Below are 26,294 nucleotides of genomic sequence, written 5' to 3' on the forward strand. Positions count from 1 at the left end.
GGTCACGGAGAGTTGGCCATGACTGAAAAATGACTAAACAACACCACCACCACAAGAATAAAAAGTAACTTTCTCATTTTTCCACGTTGGGGAGGGGGGGAAAGTAGGTCTCAGCTTTCAGTGTTTTGCCCCTCAGTTTCCACAATTTGACTAACATGATACGAAGCATTTTTAAACCCAAGGAATCATGGAATCATCAAAGTTTATTCCCTGGAGAATTTTCAGACTTAAGCCCAGTGGTCATGGGAAATGATTGGGCTAGAACTTCATGTCAAGATTTTAGGCAGGGAGGCCTTCATATTTCTTCCCCCTCTATTATTCATGGATCTGCAAAAATATTTGTTGTGATATGCATGATTAAAGTGGCCATGTCGTATGGTGGAGGGTCGAGAAGATCTCAGCTAAAGAACCACTGCTGAACCTGCTGGCCAGAGGTATCAAAACATGTGGTCTCAAGCACATTAAAATGTGTTGGGAATTATTTAACAAAAGAAATGAAATTACAATAAGACATAGATAATATTCTATTTTAAAACTGAGACGGCGTGTGGCCTGCGGAGATCCTAATGTACCATCTAATAATCCCTATTGCTATTTGAGTTTGACCCTAAAAGGGTTGATGAGTTTAGGCAGGATCTGAACCCAGGTCTTCCCCTCTCCAAGTCCAACATTCCATCCATCCCACCACACTGTCTCCCTACAAAAGTGTTGCATTTCAATCCATGCTATGGATTCACAGTGGATGCTGATGTGACTGAAAAGGTATTAGAGTGACCTGAGTAGAAGGTAGGGCCTGGAATTTAGTCCTAACTAATTAGGAGCAAGTAATGGCAGTCTCTTTGTGGACTTTGTAGGTTCAAAAGATGGGGACTAGATAGTGATCTTGAAGGTATCTCCCAGTGCTAACATCCTGTAATTCTACTCTACAGTATTTACACATCAAGAGCACATATATTGATGCCAATTCGAATTTTAAACTGATCTAGTTGAGTCACCAGTATTTATTCTTGTGAATGACTTTCACTGATTCGAAGAGAGCTAATTATGTAACAATGTAATTCGCCAGTTTGGGGGAAGGGGGAGGGAACTCTATCCTTGTAAATTGGCAACTCATCTCTCAGTAAGTTGCCCTGGGGCACTGTCTGTTTCTTGCCATGCCCATGGGCATCGAGCCAGCCTTCTGTCCAATTCACCTTGCTGCCATTCTCAGTCCACCATCAGAGGTGCATTTTAACTCAGTGCAGATAAAACTTCAGAAGTCTAAGGTAGTGAAGAACAAATTTCCCGGGGTTTAAAAATCATAAGGCCGTCTGATTTCTATCATATTCAATAGGAGAAAAGATATTGCTGTTAGTAAAATTAGTAGATGAAATTGATCTTTTGATAATATTTTATAAAGCTAAAACTATCATTCTAGTAAACTATGTAACTAGCAGTTTAACCAGTTATATATATGTGTGTGTGTGTGTGTGTGTGTGTGTGTGTGTGTGTGTGTGTGTATATCTGATATGTTTTAATTTAGGCCATTTTCCTAGAAAAGCCAAATTTTGGTTCAAGTAAAAATTCTGGTCCAAATATTCTTCAGAGTTAGGATTCTGCTGAGCTCTGTGATTGAAAATATCTCATAGCCTATACCATAGTGCCCAGGAAGGTCACATGGCATAGTGAAAAGAATGCTGACTTGGCTGTCAGGAAGTCCTAGGTTCACAGATTCACTACTTAATTTGTTCCTTGGGGTTTGCTTTCCTCTTGTGTAAAATAGAGATAATGGTCCCTCTAGGATTCACCCCAGGGGGCTGTTGGGAGGCTCCACTGGGATAATGGAAGTGCTTTGTACCCGTTTAAAGCACTCTATGAATGTCATGTATTACTGTTATATTTCAAATAAATGTTTTTAAAGCAGCTGGACGGCACAGTGGATGGCCTAGAATGAGGAAGAGCAGAGTTCAAATCCAACCTCAGCTTGCTCGTTTATAAAATGGGGATAATAACAGGATCAAATGAGATGGTAATTGCCAAGTGCATTAGCTATTACTACTAGTCAGACAAACCGGAACCAATAAGAGGAGCTATAATTACGCAGTATGAAACATCATTTTTTTTACCCTCTGCACCGCTTGTTCTCTAAAGGAGAAGGAAGGGGAGCAGTAGAGCTTCATTATTACACTTAATTAACAGAATTTCAACTGGGCCCTCACCGCGGCAAGCCAATCCTTTCATTCTTCCCCAAATGATCCTCTATCTCATTCCCTACCAAAGCTATTCCAAAACTTCTCTTCTTAAGGTTCTCATACCTTCCCCCTGTCAGCGGAGGACCACGCCTTTTACTTTACCAAGGAAATGGAGATTCCCCTTCCCAACTTCTCTTCATTTCAAAACTGACATCAACCCCGCACTCTCCCCTTCTTCATTCTCTGATGAGGTGCCCCCACCTGGCCAAGGCCAGTCTTTCTATATGTGCCCCTATCCCAACGTATCCTGTCTTCCCCTTCCAATATCCCCCTTTCCCCAAGGTTTCAATTCCTCCCTATCTGGTTCATTTCCTACTGACTTCGAATATGTCCAGGCCTCACCAAACCTTCTCATCCCAACTCATAGAAAAAGCTATCATTGCTGCTTCTACCCCCTCTTCTCTAGCAGGCTTCTGGCCTCCTCACCTCTGAAGAGAAGCTGTTCTCTCCAAAGTTACCAATGGTCTCTTCATTGCCTAACATGATGAAAAGGCCCCATCTTTCTCCCCCTCTTTGCTTTATCAGGCGCTGGGGGTCACTCTTCCTCCTCTCATATACCTAAGCAGTTGTCATCTGTCCTTTCCCCTTCCACACCAGCCCCCAGCCACCCCGCAGCCCAGGCCCTCATCACCTCAGCCTCCCAATTGATCTCTCTGCCTCAAGTCTTTCTCCATTCTACTCTATCCTCCCCTTAGGTGAAGACCTGTTCCTGTCATCCTTTTCCTGCTTCTCAGTCAATGGACTCCAAAAGCTGCCTGGCTGCCCCTAGGATAAAACACAAACTTCCATTTAATTTTAAAAGGCCTTCACACCCTGGCCCCAGCCTATCTTTCCCACCTCACTATACATCCCCATACACTTGTGATCATTCTGTTTCTATCTATCCTACATATACATATATACATATATATATATGTATGTATGTGTATATATATATATATGTGTGTGTATATATATATATATATATATATGAGTTTATATTAAATGGACTTGTAGTCTCCTCTATTCAAGTGCCAACTCTCTTTCATTCTTTGTGTCATCCCCACCACATCGTAGGCACTTAGTAAATACTGATTGATGGAATGGAATTTCCACACTGACAGCTGAGGATGAGTCAGGCTTGCTGGAGCTGCTGGAACAGCCTACAGTAACCTACAGTCAGAAAGTCAGTCAGAAATTTTTAATAACATTTCCCAATTTAATCTGTATGTTTCCATAAAACTCAGGGAGGGAACTTCCATTATCCAATAGGCTAGAGAGCTCATTATTTGCCATAATTGAATTTGTTCAGTCAAAAGACTACTAGATTGAGAATCATGAGTCCTGGGTTTAAATTTTATACTGCCTGTGACACCTTGGCTAGGTCCATGAGCTGATGGTTAAACCGAGTCATACCTTAAGATGACCCAACCATAGACAGACTTATTAAGACACCTTGGGTCCCATTCTGCATTCAATTTTGGAGAAGTCATTCCTCAACATTGGAAGAAAATCTTCCCCCCACCCCTTAATTCTTCTTAATTTTCTTCCTTTACCACCTCTGATTCCAGTTGGGGTTTTCTGAGCATTTTGATTTGTTAAAATGCCAGAATTCATTTTGAAATTAAAACTATGTACTACAGACTTGATAGAATTGTGGCTGATTTACTCTAAGAGAGGAAAAACCCCAGCTCCTCACATGTGACAGTGACTTGGGAAATGATTATTTGATTTCAATGAAAGAAAAAGTTCCAGTATGAATGCTTAAGGATCAGTTCCCCAAGTAGGAAGGTTCACAGACAATAAGAAGTAAGTAGTGGGTATCATTATCTGAATAATGCTAGTCAGTGGGCATGCCAGTGAAGAGAGAAGAGAGGCCAGGTCCCATATTCTCTCGATACCCTGTCTGTTGTTCCTCTACCTTCAGCCCCTGCACCTAGCCATCGTGAGACAGTGGGACTGCATGGAGCCAGCAGAGACCAGGTCAGGCTGACGAAAGAGACAGCAGCTTCCTAAGCCCTGAGGTTGGGGAGGCTAAGTAGTGAAGTATGGGGAAAAAAGAGGGACCAGAAGCTCATAACACCTCTGTGATTTCACCACTTTGAGAAACTCCCAGTGTGAAAACTCCTTCCATGAACGTAGACTGGTAATTTAGACTCACAGATTTAGAGCTACAAAGGACCTGAATGTCATCTAATCTACTCTCATTTTACAGATAAGGAAACCGAGGCTTGGGGGCAGTCAAGCAATTATCCAAGGTCATCCAAGTAGTAAGAAGAGCTAGGATTTGACCCCATCTTCTGGGCTTCCAAACCAGCCTCTTTCCACCAGAGCAGGGTGTTATGGCCTGGGGCAATGAGAGGGGAAGTAACTTGGCCAGGGTCATAGAGCTAAAATGTATCAGAGGCAAGACTCTCCAGCCACTGTCACAAATAAGGACATGGTCTGCCACCTGGCCAGAGAGAAGCACTGAGTAAGTGCCTCCTGTGTGGCGGACATTGTGCTTAGCATGTCACAGAAGTGAGGATGAATATCATGAATAGCACCTGCGTGCTGGCCCTTCCACTTTGCCAAGTGCTTTCCTTGAAATGACCCTGGGAGGCCTGTCACACCGGGGAGGGCCTAGAGCTCTGAGGGATCAACACAGCTCAAGAGCGCCTAATACTGTCATTAATAACTGTCAATAATATCATCAGGAGCTCCCTCGCCCCAATCCCTGCATTTCCATGATGAGAAAATGACCCAAATTGGATTTTGCACTTAGTCACAGAACCTGGATTCAAATTCCACCTTGACTGCTCCCTGCCTCTTCGATTTGGGCCATCATTCTCGTCTCTCCTCCACTGGAGCCTTGGTCTGTGCCCTGCAGCGTACCTGCCACATATCCACCCCCAGCTCTCTTGTATGTTATATTCCTCCATTTCAGTGGAAACTTGTTGCAGGCAAGGACTATCTTTCTTGCTTGCATTTTGCATATAATAAGCACTTAGTAAATGTTTTATGTATCTTAAGCAAGCCACTCAAGCTTTTAGGGTCTCAGTTTCCTCATCTATAAAAAGGGCTTGAACTGGATGACCTCTGGGGCCACTTCCAGCTCTAAATCTCTGATCCTTAATCTTTCCAAATAACAGCTGCCTACTTGAGACCTTCTGGTGGGCCAGACAGGTTGGACTGTAAGGGAAAAAAGAAGCTTGGACAAACTTTTTTGTAAGAAACCAACAAACATAACCAAAACTGAAGGGGTGCCTCGGAGCTCCTGTGGCCAGTGCTTACAGCATGAGGCAAGAGGAAAACTTCAAGGTCTATTTACATCCACCTACAAAAGGCAAGGAGGGAGCTTTCATTTGTCAGGGGGTTCTCCACTAAGCAAATGCTAATTTGTATGACTGTGTCAGTCTCAATGCCTGACTTGGACTGCCAAATGATGGAAATTCACTAATTGTCTCAAACTGTAGAAAAATGATTTCACCTTTGCTTTCTGTAGTCTTCACTGAACTAGCCAAGATAAGAAGGTTTAGTTCTCCTTGAATTCAATGACTAAATTTCCATTCTGAGGAGGAATAATGATTCCAACCTCAAGGGAAAAAGTCCTCCCAAGAGCAGCCCTGCACAGGCAGCAGGGAAGTCAATAAGCAGGATGTCACTGCTTGCAGCCAATTTGGACAAGCCACCTGACGATGGACTTGCCATGGCTAGTAGTTAGGGACTGTGACTATCCCTGAGTATGGCCTCTCCATCCTCCAGCCTGCCATTGGGGCATCTGGAGTGGGGAGAGAGGAAGGGAAGACTTTTTGTTTGGGGGGAGCACTTGTGGTGAAGGCCTTAGTACCTAATGTGAGGTTTTGATAGATGTCATTGCTGTTGACCATTACCTGCCATTTACATAACATGTTAAGGTAGTCAAAGTGCTTTGCAGGTATTCTCTCTTCAGCCTCACAAGAGGATGAGATGGGTGGTTACAGGTATCATCCCTATTTTAGGCTTAGAGAGTTGAAGTGGTCACATCGCTAATACATGTTAGAAACAGAATCTGCATTCATTATTTGACCATCTTCAGTTTTTTTTTCCTTTTCTTCCTTTCTTGGTGGGGAGACAATGACGCATGGTTCAGACCTGTCACTTCTTCCATGGAGCAACTCCTTTGACCGATGCAGGCTGGTAATTTATTTGTAATGCAGTCTTAGAAAGTCGCCCTAGACACCAAGTTTAAGTGACTGGCTCATGCTCATTTAGAAGGTACATATCTGAGGTAACATTTGAACTCAGGTTTTCTGGGCTCCAAGGCCCTTCTATCTATTAGACCAAGAGTCGAAAGAACCATTTAAGTAGCCAGTAGTTGCCAGTGCTAGTCCTCTCTCTCAGTATGGACAGACCCCTCAGCCTCAGCCTCTCCTTCCCCAGACATCACTCTGGATTCCGTCACTGATGGCTGCCTTGATGATGGCTTTTGGCAGCTACTGTTAAGCCAGCCTTCAAGCCGCCATACTCACCTCTGCTTTGCAGCTCCACGGCAAGCTGTCTTTCCAGGGTCTCTCTTAGCTCCCTCTCTCTGAAGAGCTCCATTCTCAGCTCTTTCTTCTCCTGCTGCATCTGCTTCTCTTGGATGCGGGCATTGTCAAGAGCCACTTTCAGGAGGCCCTAGGCAAAAACAAAAGCACAATTCTTCAAGTTCAGTCTCTTTGTCTTGACCACTTGATGCCTCAAAGATGATTAAATAGCTGCAGTAAATACCCATATAAAGAGAAACATTATTTGGATTGGAAAACACCTTCATTTACATTTGGCTACTACATTATCAAGCCCAGTCTTTGTTTTAGCCATCTCCCCTATGCCTCTACACCCAGGACGTACAAAAGGCCCCTTCCTGTCCTCATCTAAGATGATCACCAGCCACAGAGAGACTCCATCTGCTTGCTCGGCAATGAATGAGCTGAGGTGGGGGGGAGGGAAGAGAAGCACATGCTTTTTTTTTACCTCATGATAATAAAGAAAAATGGTAGAGTACATTTAAAATGGGATCGTTAAGCTGATCCGAACTGCCTACGAGTCCAGTATATCAAAGAAGAAGTGATCTTCCAAAAAAATTTTTCATCTCCTGGATTTCACATTTTGTCACTACACACAACTAAACAACATACACAACAATAACAAAACTCAAGTCAAACACAATGGCCAGTGCTGTCACCGCTGTTCCAAAATTAAACCTTCCATTAACAATCAGCATCCACAGAAGTGGATAGTGATGTATCTCACTGGTCTCCATTTCTGCACTAGGCAGTCCTGCTTAGGTGTTTTGGGAAAATGTATTTTGTAACGGACACTGTTTGAGTGTTTGTTGGGAAGTGTACTAATGTTAAGGGGAAAAAAAGCCTTTTCAGCTCCAGAGGTGACAGAATGTTTCAGAAGGCTGCCTTCCATCTCCCCATTCTAAAGGCCAGAGCAATTCGGGCCCTAAACCTTGGTATTGTTGGAAATGAAGCAAGTATAACTTTATACAGAATATGATCAAACAGAGTTTATTTGCAAAATCTGTGAGTGGGAGGAATTTACAAAAGATGTTCTCATATAAAAATTTTGTGCTTCATTGTTTTAAATGATAAAAATAACCATCCAAGTTTGTATAATTCATTTTAGTAAATTAAATAACCAGTCAAATTCAATATGTTTAATGTTGTCTAAAATGTCACAAAGAACGACAACTAACATTTGATAATTGTTATGTTACATTTTTGTCTAGCAAAATAATTACCTGAATGTTGGTCAGAAGTGTTTCCACAGAAGAAAGGCTATCAGCAAAAATGAATGGTGAGGAGAAGCCAGCAGGCATGGCTTGTCCAGCCAGTTGGGCCTTCTCTAGGCCTGGTTTCATTATTGGCATGGCAACCTGCACCTCTTCTGTAAAAGCAAATAATAGTATATTTAAAGACAAGTGGAGCCAAACATCAAAGCAGTCACTCATTTGCAGTTGCCATAAAGACCCAAGTGTTCAAATTGTCTAAAAATGGCAGAATTCAACTAGTCCATCCCCCTGCTTCTAGTTTTCCCCGAGTGAATTGAAATAATGAGAAACTAAGATGACAGGAACACACGTTGTCACTAAAAAGGGACAAGAGAACATGTAAATATTAGGATAAATTTGTCCTATTTGAGCACCCATATTCTCCCCAAAGGATACTGTTACCTATCAGAAAGTGAATTGCCTTTGATTCAAAGAAACATTTTTAGGAACTGAAAATATCAACTATAATGAGGGCACAAAATGTCTAAGCCCTTTTTCCTTTAATTTCTCTTCCAATCACAGTGCTGCAAAGGAATTCTCTCTAAATGACAGGGGGTCTTAGCTCCAGGGAAAAGTCAGAGTAAGATGCGTTTGGGTCAGTAATGGGGGGGGTGAGGGAGGGTTGGACAAAAAAGAAAATAAAACAGGATGCTAAGTCCCAAGGCCCTCCCTGACCGTTCCCTCCCAAGGCAGGAGTCAAACTCATTGAGGCCAAGTTAGTTGTTGTCTTCTGTTGTATGGAACGTGGTACATTGTGGCACACTGTGGGCTTTGTTCAAAGAAAACTGCTGTGTAACCAATGTAACAAAGATAGCACAGAAACAACAACCAGTGGGTCCACCTGTCTGAGGAGCGTTCCTTCAGTCATTCAACAAGCATTTTTATTAAGCAACTACTGAGTGTCAGGCATTGTGCTGGGGAAACCAGGTCCCAAAAAGAACCAGTTCTTGCCCACGAGAAGATTATACTCTATTGAAAGATGTAACCTGTACACAGAAAGGTAAATACAAAGTCATTTTCAGGTGGAGGTACTAGCTAGAAACCTATGATCAGGATTGGGCTTGGAGAGGACGGGGCAGTCCTAGTGAGCTGTGAAGGAAGCTAGGAGTCTAGGGGCTGAAGGTGAGGAAAGGTTTTCCATTCCAAGCATGGAGGACAGCTTGTGCAAAGAAACAGAGGAGGGAGATGGCATGGAATGTGGGAAAACAAGGCACCTAGTTAGGGTATAATGGAGTGTGTTTAGGGGAATAATGTCCAATAAGCCTAAGAAGATAAAATCAAACCACATTGTGAAGAGCTTTAGATACCAAACAAGACTCTTTGATTTTTATTTTAGAGGTAATAGGGAGACACTGGAGCTTCTTGAGCAGGGGAATAATACAGAGTGTGGAATATATTGGAAGGGACCATAAAGTTCATCTAGTCCAACTCTCCAATTTTAGAGAGTCCTCAGAAATAGGGAGTGACTAGTCCCAAGTCCACAAAGGCTTTAAGTGGCAGAATCTGCATTTGAATCTAAGTCCTATGACTTCAAATTTCCCCTGCTTTTAAATAGCCAATATGGATGAAATGATACCAGCTAAAGTGAACAAATGGAAAGGAAAATGGGGTTTGGCTTTGTGGACCATATCTGAAAATGTGAGAATGACAGGCACCAGGCCTGGGATGGAGGACAACAAAGAAGTGGCAAAAAGGTGATTTACCTCATATTGTACAAATCTAATAAAAGGGGCTTTCAACTGAAAATGAAGGGAGAGAGAAAACTGCTAAGTGATGGTCACCATGCTAGGTCCCATAGAGATGAAGAGCAATCGAGACGCCTAGAACAGCATGGTACAGGGGCAGGAGTGCTGGCTGTGCAGGCAGAGGATCGAGGTTCAAGTCCTGTCTCTAATGCTTATAACCTGTGATTTTAGGCAGTTAGAATTCTATTAGAAAACTAAGGACAATCAATAAAAAAGCATTTTCGGTTGGAATGGAGGGAAGACATATATCAAAGAGATGATGGACCTTTTGCTTGGGAATGGAGGTGAGTAATACCAATAACTAGTGACAGAGAGAAAGCAATGCTACTTGGTACCAATTCTGCTTTTGTGGAAAAAGAAAGGAAGTGTGGGCAAGACAATATGGTTTCAATGTCAACTTCGAAGAAGGTCCCTTAGAAGAGTGCCTCATGGATCTGGGCTTCATCTTGTGCTCTGTAAACATGTTGATCGATGGCTTGGGTAAAGACATGGCCAACATGTTTGTAATATTTGCAGATGAAACAAACTAACATGTTGGATGGCAGAATCAGCATGTAAAAAAGATCTCAGCAGACTACAATGCTAATAAGGTGAAATGTAATGGGTACGAAAAGTTTTGTGCTTGGGTTCAAAAAATCGATTCTGCCAGTAAACAGTGGGGGAGATATGGCCAGGTTGGACTAATTCATTGCCTCTGAGCACAGGCTGGATTGGTGGCAAAGTCTGATAGGGCCTCTGATGGAACGTGTTTCAGGCTGCTGGGTAGGCTTGAACCAAAAACAAACCAATTTCCATGAGATTTGGAAAGGAGACTTTTTCATCACATTATTCCTGGCATCTTTAGGGACTTGAACAGTGATCTGGTGTTCAGCTGAAGCTCATTTTTCAGATCCAAGCAGCCTACATATGTAGTGAGGAGAGTCTTGAACCCCATTGATTTCCCAGTCATCATATTACTCTGTGGGAGACCCTGGATGGGAAACACTGGCAAATCATTGCGGGAACTTTCAGTGAAATGAGCTAATCATGGAGTGTTTTCTCCCAATAAATGGCCCTTAATATCTTGATGTTCCCAGAACCTAGAGGATACAAACTGCTAATAGATTATTTCATAGAGGGTCAGGATTTGCGTATTCTGTTATTCTCAGGTATGCAGAAAACACGAGCACCCATGTCCCAGTTCCTGAGAATTCCATGTAACGCGGCAAACCTCAGTCATGAAATGAGGAGCACCTTCATCGCAACTGTTTTTAGTAAAGCTTGAAATTAACATATTGCCCGTAAATTCCTGCTGCATCTGTTTCCAAGGGCAGTTGCACTCCCAGTCCCCATAGTTTCATTTGTCACCTGCCTCGGTCATATTAATTTGAAGATCTACTGTTAGAATGCTGCATGTTTACTGAGCCCTTTTTTCTCTTTCTTCCTTTTGTTGGGGGCAGTGGGGGAAGGTTAGTCCAGAGGGAATCAGCATGTCAGTTAGAACTGTTGGGGGCACAATTAAAATGCAGCATTGGAACATCTGTAATACCACATCATGTACACACACACACACACACCCCTAAGGCTAAGGCATGTCTTAGGCAGGCACTATGATGTGTCTCTAAAACATTTCCTGACAACAACTCGAGCCACATTTCGGGCTTTCTTTGTATTGTTTGAAGTCTCTGTTTAAATAGTGTTTGGTCTTCACCATACGAGTGCATTAGGTGGATAGAACATCTTTGTAACAATTTGCCAATATTAATAATGACTGGAGTTGCTCCCATGCTTGTACTGATTGACACAACATTTTAAAGGACAGGTCTGATGTTGTCCCAAAGATCTATTTTTAAGAAGAGAATTTACGAACTTAGAACTCTGACTTCCTGCTGATTCAGAGACAATAGGATATTCTCCTGATGAAATATTTTTTATCAAGGCAGAGTTCTGAAAATCAGTGGATTATTGGGGATGGTGCATTTTACACAGATGTGGGACATAGGTGACAAGGGGCTGAGTGAGACCCAACCTAAAACAGGGCAGTGGTGGAGAGGAAAGCAATGCCTAAAACAGTGTGCATAAAACAAAATTCTAACTACATGAAAATAGCTAGAAATCTCTTCTATTTGGAGAAGAAAGTAATGCTATGAAATTGGACGAAAGGAAAATTGGTATTGACTGTGAAGACAGGTCGCACAGTCTCTGGTTTGTAATGTTGCTGTACGGTAGATTGAAGTTTCCAAATAGTATTACTCTTCTTTAAAGAGACAGACACAGCTAAATTAGGTGCTGCTTGCTGCAGTAGGGATCAAATGCAAAAAGAATCATATTTCATCAGACCTAGTCAACACCAGGAAAATAAATAGAAATATAAGAGGTCTGCAGGCAATGATTCATTTTGATAATCTGGCCCACGAGAGACACATAGAGACAGCACACAGATCTAAGCTTCTACCAAAAGACAAATAGGACACAGAGGGTGGGAATTGGGATGACAGTGTAGCAGAGGTCACATCGATTTTCAGCAGCAGTTTTCACACAGATGAGATAACCCTGGACTCTATTTGGCCCATTGTTCATACCCTACCTGTCCCACAAGCAATAAATTTCCGAGTCCCAGAAAAAGGGCAGTAAAGAAGAAGGATTCTACTTATGACTTCTTATGATTAAGTTTTTTGTGCTACCCAAACATGGGCTGTGGACCAAGGTCACATTGCATGTTAAGGTCTGTAATAGCTGAAAACTAGCAGAAGCATATTATGTTTTAGCGTCTACGACTGGAAGCTGTCAAACCATTCATCACTTTTTTTCTGATTGAAATCACATCCTGCAAAGATGAATGATAAATGCATTAGAAATCTATTTCAATCTGGTAATAGGTCTTCACATCTGAATGGCACCTACATCTTGTCCACATTCTGAGGAAGTGTACCGTTAGGTAGAAATGTATTAGCTAGTCTCAGACCCACCCTAATTGGCAAAGTAATTAAAACCAGGCTAGTGCCAGACACAGAAAGTGGTGGTTAAATAGGGTTATATCTTTGTAGCCAAAGGAGAAATGATTGGGCATTTTGATGTAAAAGGCCACGGCTCCAAATCTCACCACTAAAACCTTTACCACACATACAGCACAACGGAATAAACAAGAAATAAAGACAGCCAGTGTCTAGCCAAGGACACGAACAACCGCTCCATTTAATGAAGCAAAGTGAGGACTGCTTTTACTGAGCCTCTTTGTTAAACCTGCCATACTTGGTAATAGCACTTGGGAATCCATTTAGAGGACAGTCTCTCTGTTTTAATTTCTTGCTTGGGGCCCAGATGAATAGATGTAAAGGTGGACAAGAGTTATATTTGTAGAGAGAAAAATAAACAAACAGTAAACACACAGAATGAAAAAGTTACCCCTGAAAATTACTCTCTAGGATGCTGGAAACTTTGCAAGGGGTGGCTCTCATTCACCTTTCTGCAAAAATACAACTCCCCCAGAAGGAGGAAATGCAGCCACTTACCCAAGCACAGTAAGCAACTGAAATCCTTCTATCTCGGTCATATTTGAAACGTAGCTGGCCAAAGATGTCTCCTTGAGGTCTTCACCGCGCTGCCTAACTACTGGTAGCTCTCATCCGTGGCTATCAGCCTCATGCTGTCCCATGACACCCCTGACTTCTTCCCACAAGGTAGGGGTGGTGGTGAGGACCAAACTATTCTTTGAGGACAAGTTGTCCCCTTCTAATATGAATGTGCACACAGAGGGACTGGCCTCCGAACCACTTCCCCCAACTCGTGCATTTATTTAGTGCCTCCCATGGTCTAAGCACTGACCCAAGTAGTTGGGGGTGAGATGGGACATGGTACCTGTCTGTGCTCAATGAGGTTTGCAATCTAGTGGAGATGACATTAATGCATAACAAATGGAGGCTCCACAAAATATTGAGTGGTACAGCTTCTTCCATGTTGTGAGGAGCTCAGAGAAGGGAAATGAGGGAGTTCTTCAGTGATCTTCTATTTCATTCACTCAGCTACATGCCAATTAGTCACCTATTTGCTCTAAGGCCTGGTGCTAGGTGAGATACCAGGATGTGGAGATTACAGTCTGGTAGAAATGTCCAGTCTAGGCTACATGGCACCATATGGGAGCTTTAGAAAATGGTTCCTTAAAAGCTCACAAAGCCTACTATATTTTAGATAATATCATACCAATTCCAGGTGCCATATATTGTTCCTTCCCAATGCTTGCTTCCTAATTGAAAAAAAAGATGGCTATGCCTCTATTAGGAGCTCGCAGGGTGTAGAATGAATCAAAGATGACTCATAGAGCCATATTTGCACACAGACACACATACAACTGCCTTTCAGTTGTAATGGAAGGAAATCAGCTTTTAAAAATAACTGAATAAAATCTGTTTAAGCCCAATTAAATGGAACTTTGAATTAACTGATTTTCCCCGCTACTTGCCTTTGAAGAGGGATTCTAATCAGAAGAAAATAAGCTTATGGCAAGGATTTAGATCAAAAAAGCAATTTCCAAGGTGTGTGTTGGGCTTAGTGCCCATTTGGCCTAATCACCTCCATGTTCTTTATCTGTGGTCTTTACTCAGTGAGAGTCCCTACAAAGCCCTTAATCATCACATTCAAATTGGGTTGAGGATAGCCACAAAAGCAGGAAAGTCTGCCTGTATTTTAGGAAAAAAAAAATCATCATGTGTTTGATCAGGTGAGGTATAATTCTATCTGGTGATATGAGGCACCTAGCTTTACGACAGAATGACTATGATTTAGGAAGAAAAGCTCCCTCTCTTTCTATTGGACCCTTCCCTGCCCAGTACCCTCTTCCCATCATGGCTTAGAGGGGCTGATGAAAAGGAAAGCAAAGGCTGATAGATGCAGGAAGTGCCAATATCCTCGCGTTTCTTAAGAAGAGACAGAGAGAAGCCACATAAAGAAGGTTGAACTTACCCTAAGAGTCTGGAGGAAACATTTAGATGGGAATTTGGTGTAGTACAGTAAGAGGTAGCACAAAAAATTTAGGATTCACTTCTCTTAGTGACTGGCTAGCCCCAGTTACCTCTGAGGGGAAGAGTTAAAAAGCCTATGAGAGTGGTCAGAAGACATAGTATGAGCGTATAACTGGATCTGATGATGGAGGAACCAGGGAAGTGAGGCTTAAAGCCACATGAATCTCTATTCTAGGATAAATGAAGGCGAGCAATATTCTCCTGCATCGATAATTGGGCTCTTGCAGCTGATAGGATTTGGAGGGCTGGAAAAATGGCCTCCTCGTTACGAGGAACGAGCTGTCTTTGGCCTTACTAGGGAGCCAGTAATCAGTTCAATAGCAGCACCTGGAAAGGTGAGCTCTGCCAGGAGGTAGGCACCTCTCTGCTAGTATTAGGACAGGGCCCTTTCCTCTGAACCTGGCACAAATCGGATGCAGAAATTTGCTGTTCTGACCTTGTGCTTCAGATACTAAGGCTAAAGTCACAGATGGTTTTCTCTTAATTACCATATCTGAATTGAAAGGTGGTAAATATTGGGGGGGGTGGGAAATAATTGATTAATCCCACACCCTAGATCTAATCCAGAGGTTTCTTAAACATGATTTATATTCCTTGATGTTACAATAACATTTTGAGGAGTCTTTATAATTAAATTTTTGAAAACTCATTTTTAAAACAATCCTTAATTGTTATCTAGAGGTGTCCAGGAAAATGCAGAAGCTTTAAGAAAATAACATACAATTAAAGAGGCTGCTACATTGCACAGCACCAACCCTGCTCCCTTGTGGTTTTGATCTCCACACTCTGAAAATCAATTTACTTTTGCACTGAAGAATGGAACCTCTTAAATTCTTTTCGTACCATCTAGTCAGGCAACAAAGCAAAACATGAGAGAAACATGTGAACATGTGCAGGTAGAGGAAAACAAGATCCTTTTTTCAAGGGGAAAATTTATTGTAAGCAATGATTTAGTAAGGGCTGGAGCCTGTCTTTGGAACTATTAAGTGGAAGGAAGGTGATGCCCAGAAAATTCAGCAAGGAATCTGAAGGTTTAGTGTTCTCGCTCTCTCTGTCTCTCTCTCTCTCTGTGAGTGGGTGTGGGTGTGGTGGGCAGGCAGGGGTCAGGCATATACTTTTCTTTAGTGTACGGAACTTCTGCTATAGAAAGCCCATTACATAGAATGACTAGCAACTTTTCCAGCTTAGATAGTTTGGGATAATCAGCTGGGACACTGATGAGTTAAATGACCTGCCCAAGGTCATTGTAGCTAGCCTGTGTCCTCCTGACCATTTCTCGTGATACTCAGATGAGAGAGCAGAGCAGAGATCTTTGAGGGAGGGGGGTTGGCAGGAAGGCCACATTGCAGTACCTTTGTCAATCCCAAAGAGCTCCAAGTGTTATATCCTTGGGAAGTCTTCTTTAAGAGACATTTGGGTAGGAAGGTGCATGGTGCAGTAGAAAGAGCCCCGGCTTTGGAGCTGGAGGCCCTTGGTTCAAATCTTGATTTGTCCCTTACTGCCTGTGTGACCTTGGGCAAGTCTCTTCCCCAACTTGGTCCTCACTTTTCTCATCTGTAAAATGAGGAGGTTGAGGTTTGTTCCTCTAGCTCTAGAGCAGGGAATGAATCAGCATATGGAATTTTGTACATCCATCGTCTTGTCTCCCCAACATGAAGGCTGTCAGGTTGGTACTTCTCACCTGAAACTGGCTGAAGCTTTATTAAGAAAGTAGGCATCTATGAGCAGCCCTCAACCCCACAACCCTCACCACATGCACAAAGGCTATTTTTAGATGCTGCCTCTCGCCAGGAGAGTTTATGCCATCTGGCAAGCAAGCTTACTTTGTGTGCAACAAAAACTTCCCAAGCTCAAGCCGGGTACATATTCAGACGCCATTTTTATTTCATGCTCAGTACTGATTCTTGCTCATCATCTTTCCTAGCTAGTCTTCTCTGCTGGTCTCATTTTATTTTAAACTGTTCTCATTTAATATTTATCTCAAACCTCATGGTTTTTGTCAAAGAGCACCCGGGTGTGTGCTGCCCTGTCATACAATGGAGAATCCTTTCCCACTGAGGGTCTGTGGCTGCTCAGGGAGATGGCCTGGGCTGCCTATGAGAAAGCTGTTTGCATGGCAACTCTTCCCAAACCTTCTTGTATTAGAAAGCAGGCCTCCAGAGACCAAAATGAGCAGGACCGATCACTTGGGGAACGTAGAATGGGGATGGAGAGACCTCAAGACGCACCCTGGACGTGGATTTTCAGAACAAACCGTGCAATTAGCTTATCACTTGTCTAAAACATGGAACACAGGCGAACAAAGAAACACACTCATCCCAGTGTGGATGGAGGCTGGACCTCCATGGAGGATTTTAGTCATTTTGATTCTGGTCAGTCAAGCTCTTACTCAACTTTATTGTCCTTTTCTGAAGGGGAGGAGCAGGGGATTCAGATCTATGAATTTACCAGTATGGGGCATTCCCAGGTAGATACCCCCTCTATTGAAGCAGGGATTTATCAGAAGCTCTGTAAAGCTAAGTGACTTGCCCAAAGTCACTCAGTTAATAAATGTCAGGGTTAAGACTTGAACTTGATGCTTGGGTGCTCTACAGCTGCCTTCCTATCTGCTGCCCAGAAGTCAGGATGTGTCAGAGGGATGATCTAAACCCTGGTCTCTTTGACTCGAGCTACTCTGGCATGCTGCCTCCCTATAGAAGAGTCCATGAATGAAACAGTCCAACGAAAGATGACTTTTAGAATCACTGTTGTGGCAGGCAGAGATGCTCCAACTGCTTGAGAATATTTGGTGAGGCTTTATTTTACCCATGGTAATATCAAGTAGGACTCAGCTAGGTGGCACCATAGTGCATAGAGTGCTGGGTCTGGAGTCAGGAAGACTCCTCTTCCTGAGTTCAGATCTGGGCTCAGACACTTCCTAGATGTGTGACCCTGGGCAAGTCACTTCACCCTGTTTGCCTCGGTTCCTTCATCTGTAAAATGAGCTGGAGAAGGGAATGGCCAACCACTCCAGTATCTTTGCCAAGAAAACCCCAAATGGGGGCACAGAGCCAGATGTGACTGGAAACGACTGAACAGCAATAATATCAAGTTACCTCTGTGGTACTGAATGTAAAATTAAGTTATCAAAAGCTTGACTAACCCGATCCTTCTCCCTCTCCACCTTCCTCCCCCAACACACACATGCGTGTGTACATCACTGCATATATACACTTACGTGTGGAGATACATAGACATTTTTTCAACCAAACCTGTGATACCATATTTTCCCAGTGGAAAAAGGCATCTGCTCTGTAGTCTACGGTCTTCAAGCATTGCCGGGACATTGGGAGGTTAAAGGCTTTCTCCGCTATGCTGTGTTGCCTCATACAGATTCTATGAATTAGTGGCCAACAATATCCAAGTGAATTCAGGGACAGCTGGATTCCATCCTTATGTGACACAGTCCTGCATTTCCCATGGTCCAGTTTTGCTACCATTCGCTCCCTTAGGTTGTTTTTTTTTTCACAAATCTCCTGATAATTGACTGGAGATAACCTTTCCTACTCCCTCTCTTTACTTCCCTCCATTATTCAGTCTCTCTTTGGCATCTCTGTTTATGGGGCTGCCTAAAAATTGGAGGCTTTTTTGCAAAAAAAATTCTGATTCCCTTGGTAGCCTTAGGGCCATCTTCCCTGTAACTATAATCACCAAGGAGAAGAAAGAAATGTTACTGGGCTTACAGGGATCCTCAGATGCAACTCACCCCCCCCCTTCAAGAAAGGCTCATCATTCCTGTTATGCCAGGCTGTTAGAATCAGAGGACCCAAGTTTGAATCCTGCCTGTCCCGGGCCATCCATGTGACCCTGGGTAACTCCTGTCTCCTCTCTCCATCTGGATGAGCTGATCTATGAGATGTCTTCAGGCTCTGCACGGTGGTTTACGTGGGGTCATTTTGTCTACTTGATACTTAAGGCCAGACTCCACCAGGGAATCCTCAGAGCAGGTAAAAGCTCTCAACCCCTCCAAAAATGGGGAGCACACAGGGCTTTGGGTTTCTGGGACTTGACAATTATTCTTTATTTGACAACTGAATAATATCAGATATAAAGGACAATTGGACCATGATCTCCTCCCTTGCTTAGCCTGCATAAGCATATCCCATGTCATCCATCAAGGCCAAAGGAACAACAGAGTTGGTAATTTCTGCAGATGGAAAATAGCCTTAATAAAATCGAAGTGTATGATAGTCAAGAACAAATTACTCAGGCTGACTTTAAAGAAATAGTGCCCTAAATGCAGCAGTACTCTCAGGATACTGCCATTCCCTTTGGTGCTTAGAGTGCAGCCTCGCAAAACAGTATACCTGCTCAAATGGCAAGATAGCTTTTTGCAATGGAGTCTGTGTCCACGCAGATACAAGGTTTGTAGAGAATGCATCCAGGGAGCCGTAAAACTGGTGGGAAATATATTTCTCCACGGTATTTTAGTACTTTGAAAAATTCAATCACTGCCACCCCCCCCAAAGAAAATTTTGGTGTAAACATCAGAGGAGCCTTATAAAAGCAGCAGGCTTCCCACAGTACCTGCTTACTGCTGGTTTGAAGAGATGGAATAGCCATCTCTTTGAAAGCTAAAGTCCACCTTTTAATTTCCTTTTCAAATCATAGATCATTCCCAGAGAACAAGATAATTGCCCCAGCAGGTTTGCTGAATTTTAGGAAGAACATTGCAATCCCAAGTCAAGACTAGAAGCCTTTCCCAAATGGAAATGGAAGGTGCATTATCAATGCTAGCATGGATTTAAAAATCTTGACAGTTTCTTGTATGGATGTCTAGAGTCCATCACAGAAAATGGGGCTTTAAAAAATTTCAACATTGAGTATATGCCCAGATTCAAATAAGTGTTAACCTGACCAAATCTTTATTGTCAAACCAACAAATCATCACACACTTATTAAGGGTCTACCATCCATGCACCAAGCTCTGGGCTAAGTGCTGGAGATACAAAGGAAGGCAAAAATGGTCCCTGCCCTCAAGGAGGATTCCTTGTGTGGCACAGTGGTCCTTCCACTGAGAATCTGCCCAACTGGCTCCTGACTGTGCTTCTGGTACATGTACTCTGGTCCCAGAGTTTCCTCCCATGGATACCATATTTCTTCTTAATATACAAATCTCATCTGCAATGCTTTTATATATTTTGTTCCTTTTGAAGAAGGTGTGCCTTTCCACAGCCATGTTCTGCTCATCGATTCCAATGCAACATTTCTCAGTCATACCTACAAGATCAAATGATCATTCTTGACGTAGGATCTCTGATTCATTTGGCAATTCTTATCCCTAGTGGGTGGTTTTATGTATCACTACATAAGGCTATGGAATTGACTGCTGCTTCATTTCTTGGATTTCACCTTCTGCCTTACTACTTCTTTCTTCCTAAGTTGTAGGTATTCTCCATTGAAACTAGACTTAATATGTGGGTATGTATTTATATGTTTAAATGTATGTGCACACATATATGCATATCATTTTCTCTCTTCCACCTCTGTGGCCTTTTTTCAATGTAACGCCCCCATGATCAAAATTTCAAGATTCCAGGAAAAAAAGAACAATTGTTTACCCGCTCCTTCTTAGGACACACTCTATTCCTGGGCAGTCTGCCTGCCTCCAGTCTCCTTGTCCTCCTAATCCATCCCGTGCACCGTCATGGAATCACAGCAGCTCATAATTGGAAGGGGCCTCCGAGGTCATCTAATCCAACATAGATCTGAACAAGAGACCCCTCTGTTTCATATCCAACAAGTGGTGAACTGAACCTTTGCTCAAAGACGGGGTAGGGAACCTATGGCCGGCCTCAAGGCCACATGTGGCCTTCTACCATTTTGACTGAGTCCAAGTTTTACAGAACAAATCCTTTTATTGAGGGGATTTGTTCTGTGAAGTTTGGATTCAGTCAAAGGGCCGACCATAGGTTCCCCACTCCTGCTCAAAGACCTCCCAGAAATGGGAGCTCCCAACCTAGGTAGTCTATTGTACTTTCAGATAGCTCTCATTGTTGGATGTTTCTATTTTGATGGCCCAAATGTGCCTTGCTTCTGGTTCTGCCCTCTGGGGCCAAGCAGAACTAGTCCAATTCTTCCTTCCAAGGAACAGTCTTTTAAATTCTAGGAAACTACTACTAGCCCCCCCCCACCCCATCTCCAGCCCAAACTACAATATTTAGCCATGAAATGAATTTTCTCTCAACACAGTTTTAATTCCATGGCTCCCTTCCACAAAAGCCTTTAAGGTCTCCCTAGCGTCTGTAGTCCGTCCTCCTTAACCTAACATTTCAGATGATCTACTCTTAGGCCCAACACACCTTTCCAACCTCATCTTCAGCTCTTCTTCTACAAGAACATTCTTGCTCCAGCAAAACAAGTCTATTGATTGTTTCCTTCACATTCTTTGAGATTTTCTACCTTTGCGTTTTTGCTCCTGCTAAGAATGGCCTCTCTTTCTCCTTCTCTATCAAAAAGCTGCCCAGTTCAGCAAAGCCTACCTTGATTCTGAAGAAACCTCCCCCTCCTCTGAACTCCTGCATCACTTTTTGTCTGTCCCATTCAGTTAGCCCTTGACCTCTTTTCTTTTGTTTACTGAGCTAGTTTTTCAATTCCATCTTGTTAATTAACATTTCACCTGTTTATGAAATGTCACCTCCATGAGCTTTAAGCTCCTTGAAGGCAAGGGCTATGTTCCTGCTTGATTTCTTCCACAGTTCCACACAAGTTGGCCTCCAACCTTGTAGCTCTGTGACCCCCTTGGAATTTTCCCATGATCTCCCATTTGACCTATGGTTAGAGGAGAACTATAGTAGACTATGTCCCTATCTTAAAAGTAAGGAAGATGAGCATATGAATGGAACTCTGAAGGACTATCCCAACCTAATCTCTTTTTTTTCCCCATATGCCAAATAACTGCCTTGGGGTCCAAGAAAAAAAGCCAGTGCTCCCTTCCTCTCTCACTGTGTGTACATAGTCAAAAGCTAACCGTTGCTGCTGCTACAGTGAGTTGGCAGTCACAGCTTGTGCTTTCCGAGTTTACAATTTAAAATGGCTTTTTGTTAAACCTTGAACATCAATATTTGATATTTATATGTTAAACCAGAGCTATTCACAAATTAAAATCTCATTTACAATTTTTAATACTGAATTTTTCAATTATATTCCATAAATATTATGATACCTTGCTCTCTCTTTGGATCAGTGAACACATTTCAATTTCTAAACCCAGACTGGGTTACATTTTACCCACCAAAGAGAAAAATCGTGTCAAGAATGCCACTATTACCTTTCCCCCACACATACACACACACCTATTTAGACCCATTTGACTTAATTTCTTTGTCAGTTCAGTGTAAAGTGCGTTAATTCAGAAGGAAACAAATCAAGCAAAACATTGTCAACGAACTTTTCTTCACTTTTCTTCCTGACTGGCTGGTCTGGTGTCTGAGGACAAAGTGGTCCTATGGGGGAAGCGTGGCTACACCACAGACTTGCGTCATTAGGCCTCTCCTGGCCTCAGTTTGCTCTATAGTACCAGTGGTGGATGTGAGACTCACAAGCAATAATGGCCAGAAAACACACTAAAGCCTTGATAAATGTCAGTTAATTTTACTATATGTAGTCATAACCAGGCTCATCACATTTAAATGGCCTTCTTTTCAAAGTCCTTAAAGACCCTTGCCTGGGTGGAGGTGAGACCCAATTGCTACAAAAAATTCTATTATACTTGTGAACTCAAATCAGGGATGTTGGGTATGCAGAGAGGCCCTCCCTTTAACTGAGTTGTAAGGGGCAAAATTCTGATGCTGTTGTTGGTATTAATCCTACCCTTTTTTTCCAAACTGGCCTCCTCCCCAGTTTAGGAAGAGAGCTGGCATATTTGTTCTGGGTACCTTAGGAAAGGGGGAAAAATGCTTGATGACCCACCCCCACCCAAAAGAATGCGGAAATAAATGTTAGTCCTTTGCTGATTGTGTTTAACTGCCTTTTGTCTCCTTGTCTCCCTCCAGTGTTGCTCAGATGGCAATCTTTTATTCCTTGTCCAAACTCATTTGGAAGATGCCAGGCTAGTCTCCAGCTGAGTACTAAGATTTAGGGCTTAATACTCGTCAGCCTGGTCTTTACACACCCTGAATAAACGCAATGCAACTTAACATTTTAATTGAAGATTGTTACAAGGCAGGGCTCTGCTTTCTAAGTGATGCGTACTCTATTTGAAATCCCACTTCATCTATTGTTTTTGCAAATTTTGAAAATTGATTGATGCTTCATGTCACCTTTTGAGCTTCAAAGGTTTTCAAAAGGTTGCCATAACCAAAGTGAACACAAATGTATGTGGGATACAAGGACAAAGAAAACCCAAATAAATAGCCAATAAGCCCCTAAAGACCCAACCTGCCATTAAGCCTGCGCACTCACAACCAATGGAAAGCTTACCTTCCAAGGCAGTGCCTCAATGAGAGGTGGTGTCCTTTTACATCAGCAAGCATGGAGATCGCCTCAGAGTGAGTGATTTGCCCCCAAAATGTCATTCTTGTTTCATGAACAGTTAAAATGACAGTTACAGATAAGATTCACATAGGCTGGCCAGGCAGGCGGGGATGGATTCCTCCCAATCTGCCTTGTTGTGCAAGGAAGAAAGCCAGCAGATCCATGCAGAGGCAAAGAGTGAAAGAGCAGTGGAGTGTAGGGCAACTGGACATTCTGTTTGCAGTCAATCTCCACTGTGGTGTTCTGCTGATTTCGGTTATGAGATCTTTTGGGAAAGACCTCTGGCCACTCTGATACGACTTCCTCATATAAAACGCTGCTCAGATGTGAAAGGGGAAAAAGGAATCAGATGACCTTAGGGGCCAAGCCTTCCTGGGCTAGGAAATAATTGTTCCTATGGCATTCTGGAGACTTCTTTAGAGTCCCAACTTTCTCAGTTTCACATCTTAGCAGGGGAAAAGGGGATAAAAATATTGCTATAGACAGGATCATGGATGAAAAACGTGTCTTTACTGCCCACCGTCCTTTCTAGTGTCAGGTAAAGGCAAAGAAATATATCACATTTCTTTTGTTTCTGAGATTATTGTTTTCGATCTGTTTTCTTTTTTTTAATGTGATCTAAGCATTAGTAAAAAGAAAAGCTCTATTAAGTGGCAGTGGGGGAAATCCTCATTAGCCTGAAGTAGGGCATTATCAATCAAAATAAAAGATAGCACCATGAAGCAGATGCTATCATTACAAATAATGTTCTGTGCATCGCTCCAGCCCAACAATTGTTCAGAAGCCCACAAAGCAAATAATTCCACTGAGTAGGGCCCCAAACAGCAATAGCATGCTCCATGACAAAGGTGGACTCTGCAACAAAGCAGCCGTCCTCACCACTACAGTGGTATTTATTTTGCTCTTTTAAAACAGGCACTGACCGTGTAACTGATTGTTGTATTTTTGTTCATGAATGTCAAAGGGTAAGATTCATATTCTTTTAAAAACCTTTAAAGACACTTATTTGCTAGCGTTAGACTGGGTGATGTTATTTGCAGGGTTTTTTTCCCTTGAGCCTCATTAAAAACCCAAACAATGAAAGAAAACTATTTCTGGAGGAAAAGACTGCTACATTTGCTTTAAATCTGTTCATGGCTCCTTCACTGTGTCAAAAGAAAAATCAAACAAAAAAGCCCCCTAGCTTTGTATTCAGCACTGGCAATGTTGTCATGGAACCAGCTCCAGAATTAACAGAAAAACCTTAATTAGGACTATATATGACTGACCTCTAAACAATTAACCAAGACCATTGTGGGGAGGGGGCATTTATAAGAGTTGTTTAAAAAAATTATCACAAAGTCTGTAGGAATTTTAGTCAAACCAATTTGGAAATGCTGCCTCCATCCACTTAGTCATCCATCACTTATAGTAATTAGTTTGGCTCCCTCCACTGTCATGATGATAAGCGTGACCCCAGGGCTGACTGCTGGTGTCTCAGTCCCTGGAGGCTGCATATGGATTAGCTGTGATATCATCATTACCAAGCACTCACCTCTTAATGGACAGCAGCTTGTTTCTCTCCAACTCACCATCCATACGTGCACACTTGGATCACAGAAATTTAGAACTGAAAGGGTTCTTACTTACCATCTAGCCCAAGCCAGCCCCAAAAGGAATGTCCACTACAACAAACCCCACAAGTAGTTGTCAGCTCCTCCCAGAAGACCCCCAATGTCAGGTGTCACCTCCCAAAGCATCCTCTTCCACCAGCTCTAACTGTTAAGCAGTTAGTTGTTCCTGACATCAGACCAAATTTGACTCTGTTCCTTGTTCTGCTTTCTGGGGTCAAGCAGACCAAGTCTAACCCCTCCTCCAAGAGAGAGCCAGTGTCATCTCAGAGTCTTCTCTTGTACTCATTTCTCAGATTTCTTCAAATGTCATTGGCCCAAGGCCCTTCACCATCCTTGGTGCGCTCACCTGGACACTATCCAGATTACAGATGTCCTTTCTAAACAATGCACCCCAAACTGAAGATGATAGTCCAGATGTGATCTGTCCAGGGTAGATGGACAGCAGGACTATTAGTCTTTTAATTCTGGTGACTTTACTGCCCATTAGGTTAGGAAAAGTGAGAAGAAAGCCAATTCTTGTGCCTTTCTTAGTGGATTCATATCCATTCTCATATGTTCCAGTGATGCTTCTACTGCCTCCTTCTCTCTTCTGCCCTTTCTTCAGAGTGGACAAATGCAGGTGGATCAGAGAGAAGGAGCCACTTGAGTTCTTTCCCTCCTATTTTATAGGGAGGGGCTTTTCTATCTGTTAGAAGAACCCATAAGAGTACAGCATCACAGATTTAGAGCTAGCAGGGACCTTAGAGGCCATTTCTTCCAACTCCTTATTTTACAGATTGATTATTCAAAAAAGACTGGCTTAACAATCCATATGGAAAAAACTAAAAGGATGAAAAGTGCCTCTTGTACTGACAGTTTTCAGCTTATTGGCCAGTCGATTGGTTCCCCCCAACCATTTGGGGCAGGCACTGCAGATGGACAATGAACAGTGGCCCAACTCTGAATGGGAAATACTGTATTTGACAAACTCTGCAGTGCTTTTATTGACTCTAAGCTGCTCCCTGGCGCAAAGACCCCTCTTTATAACACATTTCATAGCATTGTAGATCGAAGCTAAAAGAGAACTTAAAGGCCATCTAGTCCAACTGCCCCTCATCAGAGATGGGGCAGCTGAGGCCCAGAGAGGTAAAGGGACTTGTCCAAGTTGACAAGCCTTGTCAACAGCATAGGCAGAGTTTGAACCCAGCTCTTCTACCCCCAAATACTCTTTGCACTAAACCATGCTGCCTCCGATTATCAAACTTATGGCTCTAACTCTTTCAAGGTGTGGTGGGCAAAAAAGTATCATGTAAAAATTTAAGTTCCTCAGGGACAGAGGTTGTTTTCATTTTTGACTTGGCCTCCTTAGCAGCAACGTGGTGTCTGCCACACAATCCTTAAGAAATACTTGCTGGATTGGCTCACAGGTTTATAGATTTAGAACTGGAAAGGGGCCC

At 42.7% G+C, this 26,294-nt stretch overlaps 1 protein-coding gene across 1 annotated transcript in view; it reads right to left on the bottom strand.

The window, feature by feature from the left end:
* DACH2 (dachshund family transcription factor 2) overlaps positions 1-26,294 on the bottom strand; it is a 208,796-nt gene that overhangs the window by 21,645 nt on the left and 160,857 nt on the right. Inside the window, exons 8-9 of the mRNA XM_036740067.1 lie at positions 7,960-8,105; positions 6,701-6,848 (exon numbers count right to left, since the gene is read on the bottom strand). Of these exons, the coding sequence (XP_036595962.1) occupies positions 6,701-6,848; positions 7,960-8,105 (294 nt within the window). The remainder of the gene's footprint in view (positions 1-6,700; positions 6,849-7,959; positions 8,106-26,294) is intronic.

The sequence above is a fragment of the Trichosurus vulpecula genome, chromosome X (genome assembly GCF_011100635.1).
Source record: "Trichosurus vulpecula isolate mTriVul1 chromosome X, mTriVul1.pri, whole genome shotgun sequence".
Taxonomy (NCBI): Eukaryota; Metazoa; Chordata; class Mammalia; order Diprotodontia; family Phalangeridae; genus Trichosurus; species Trichosurus vulpecula.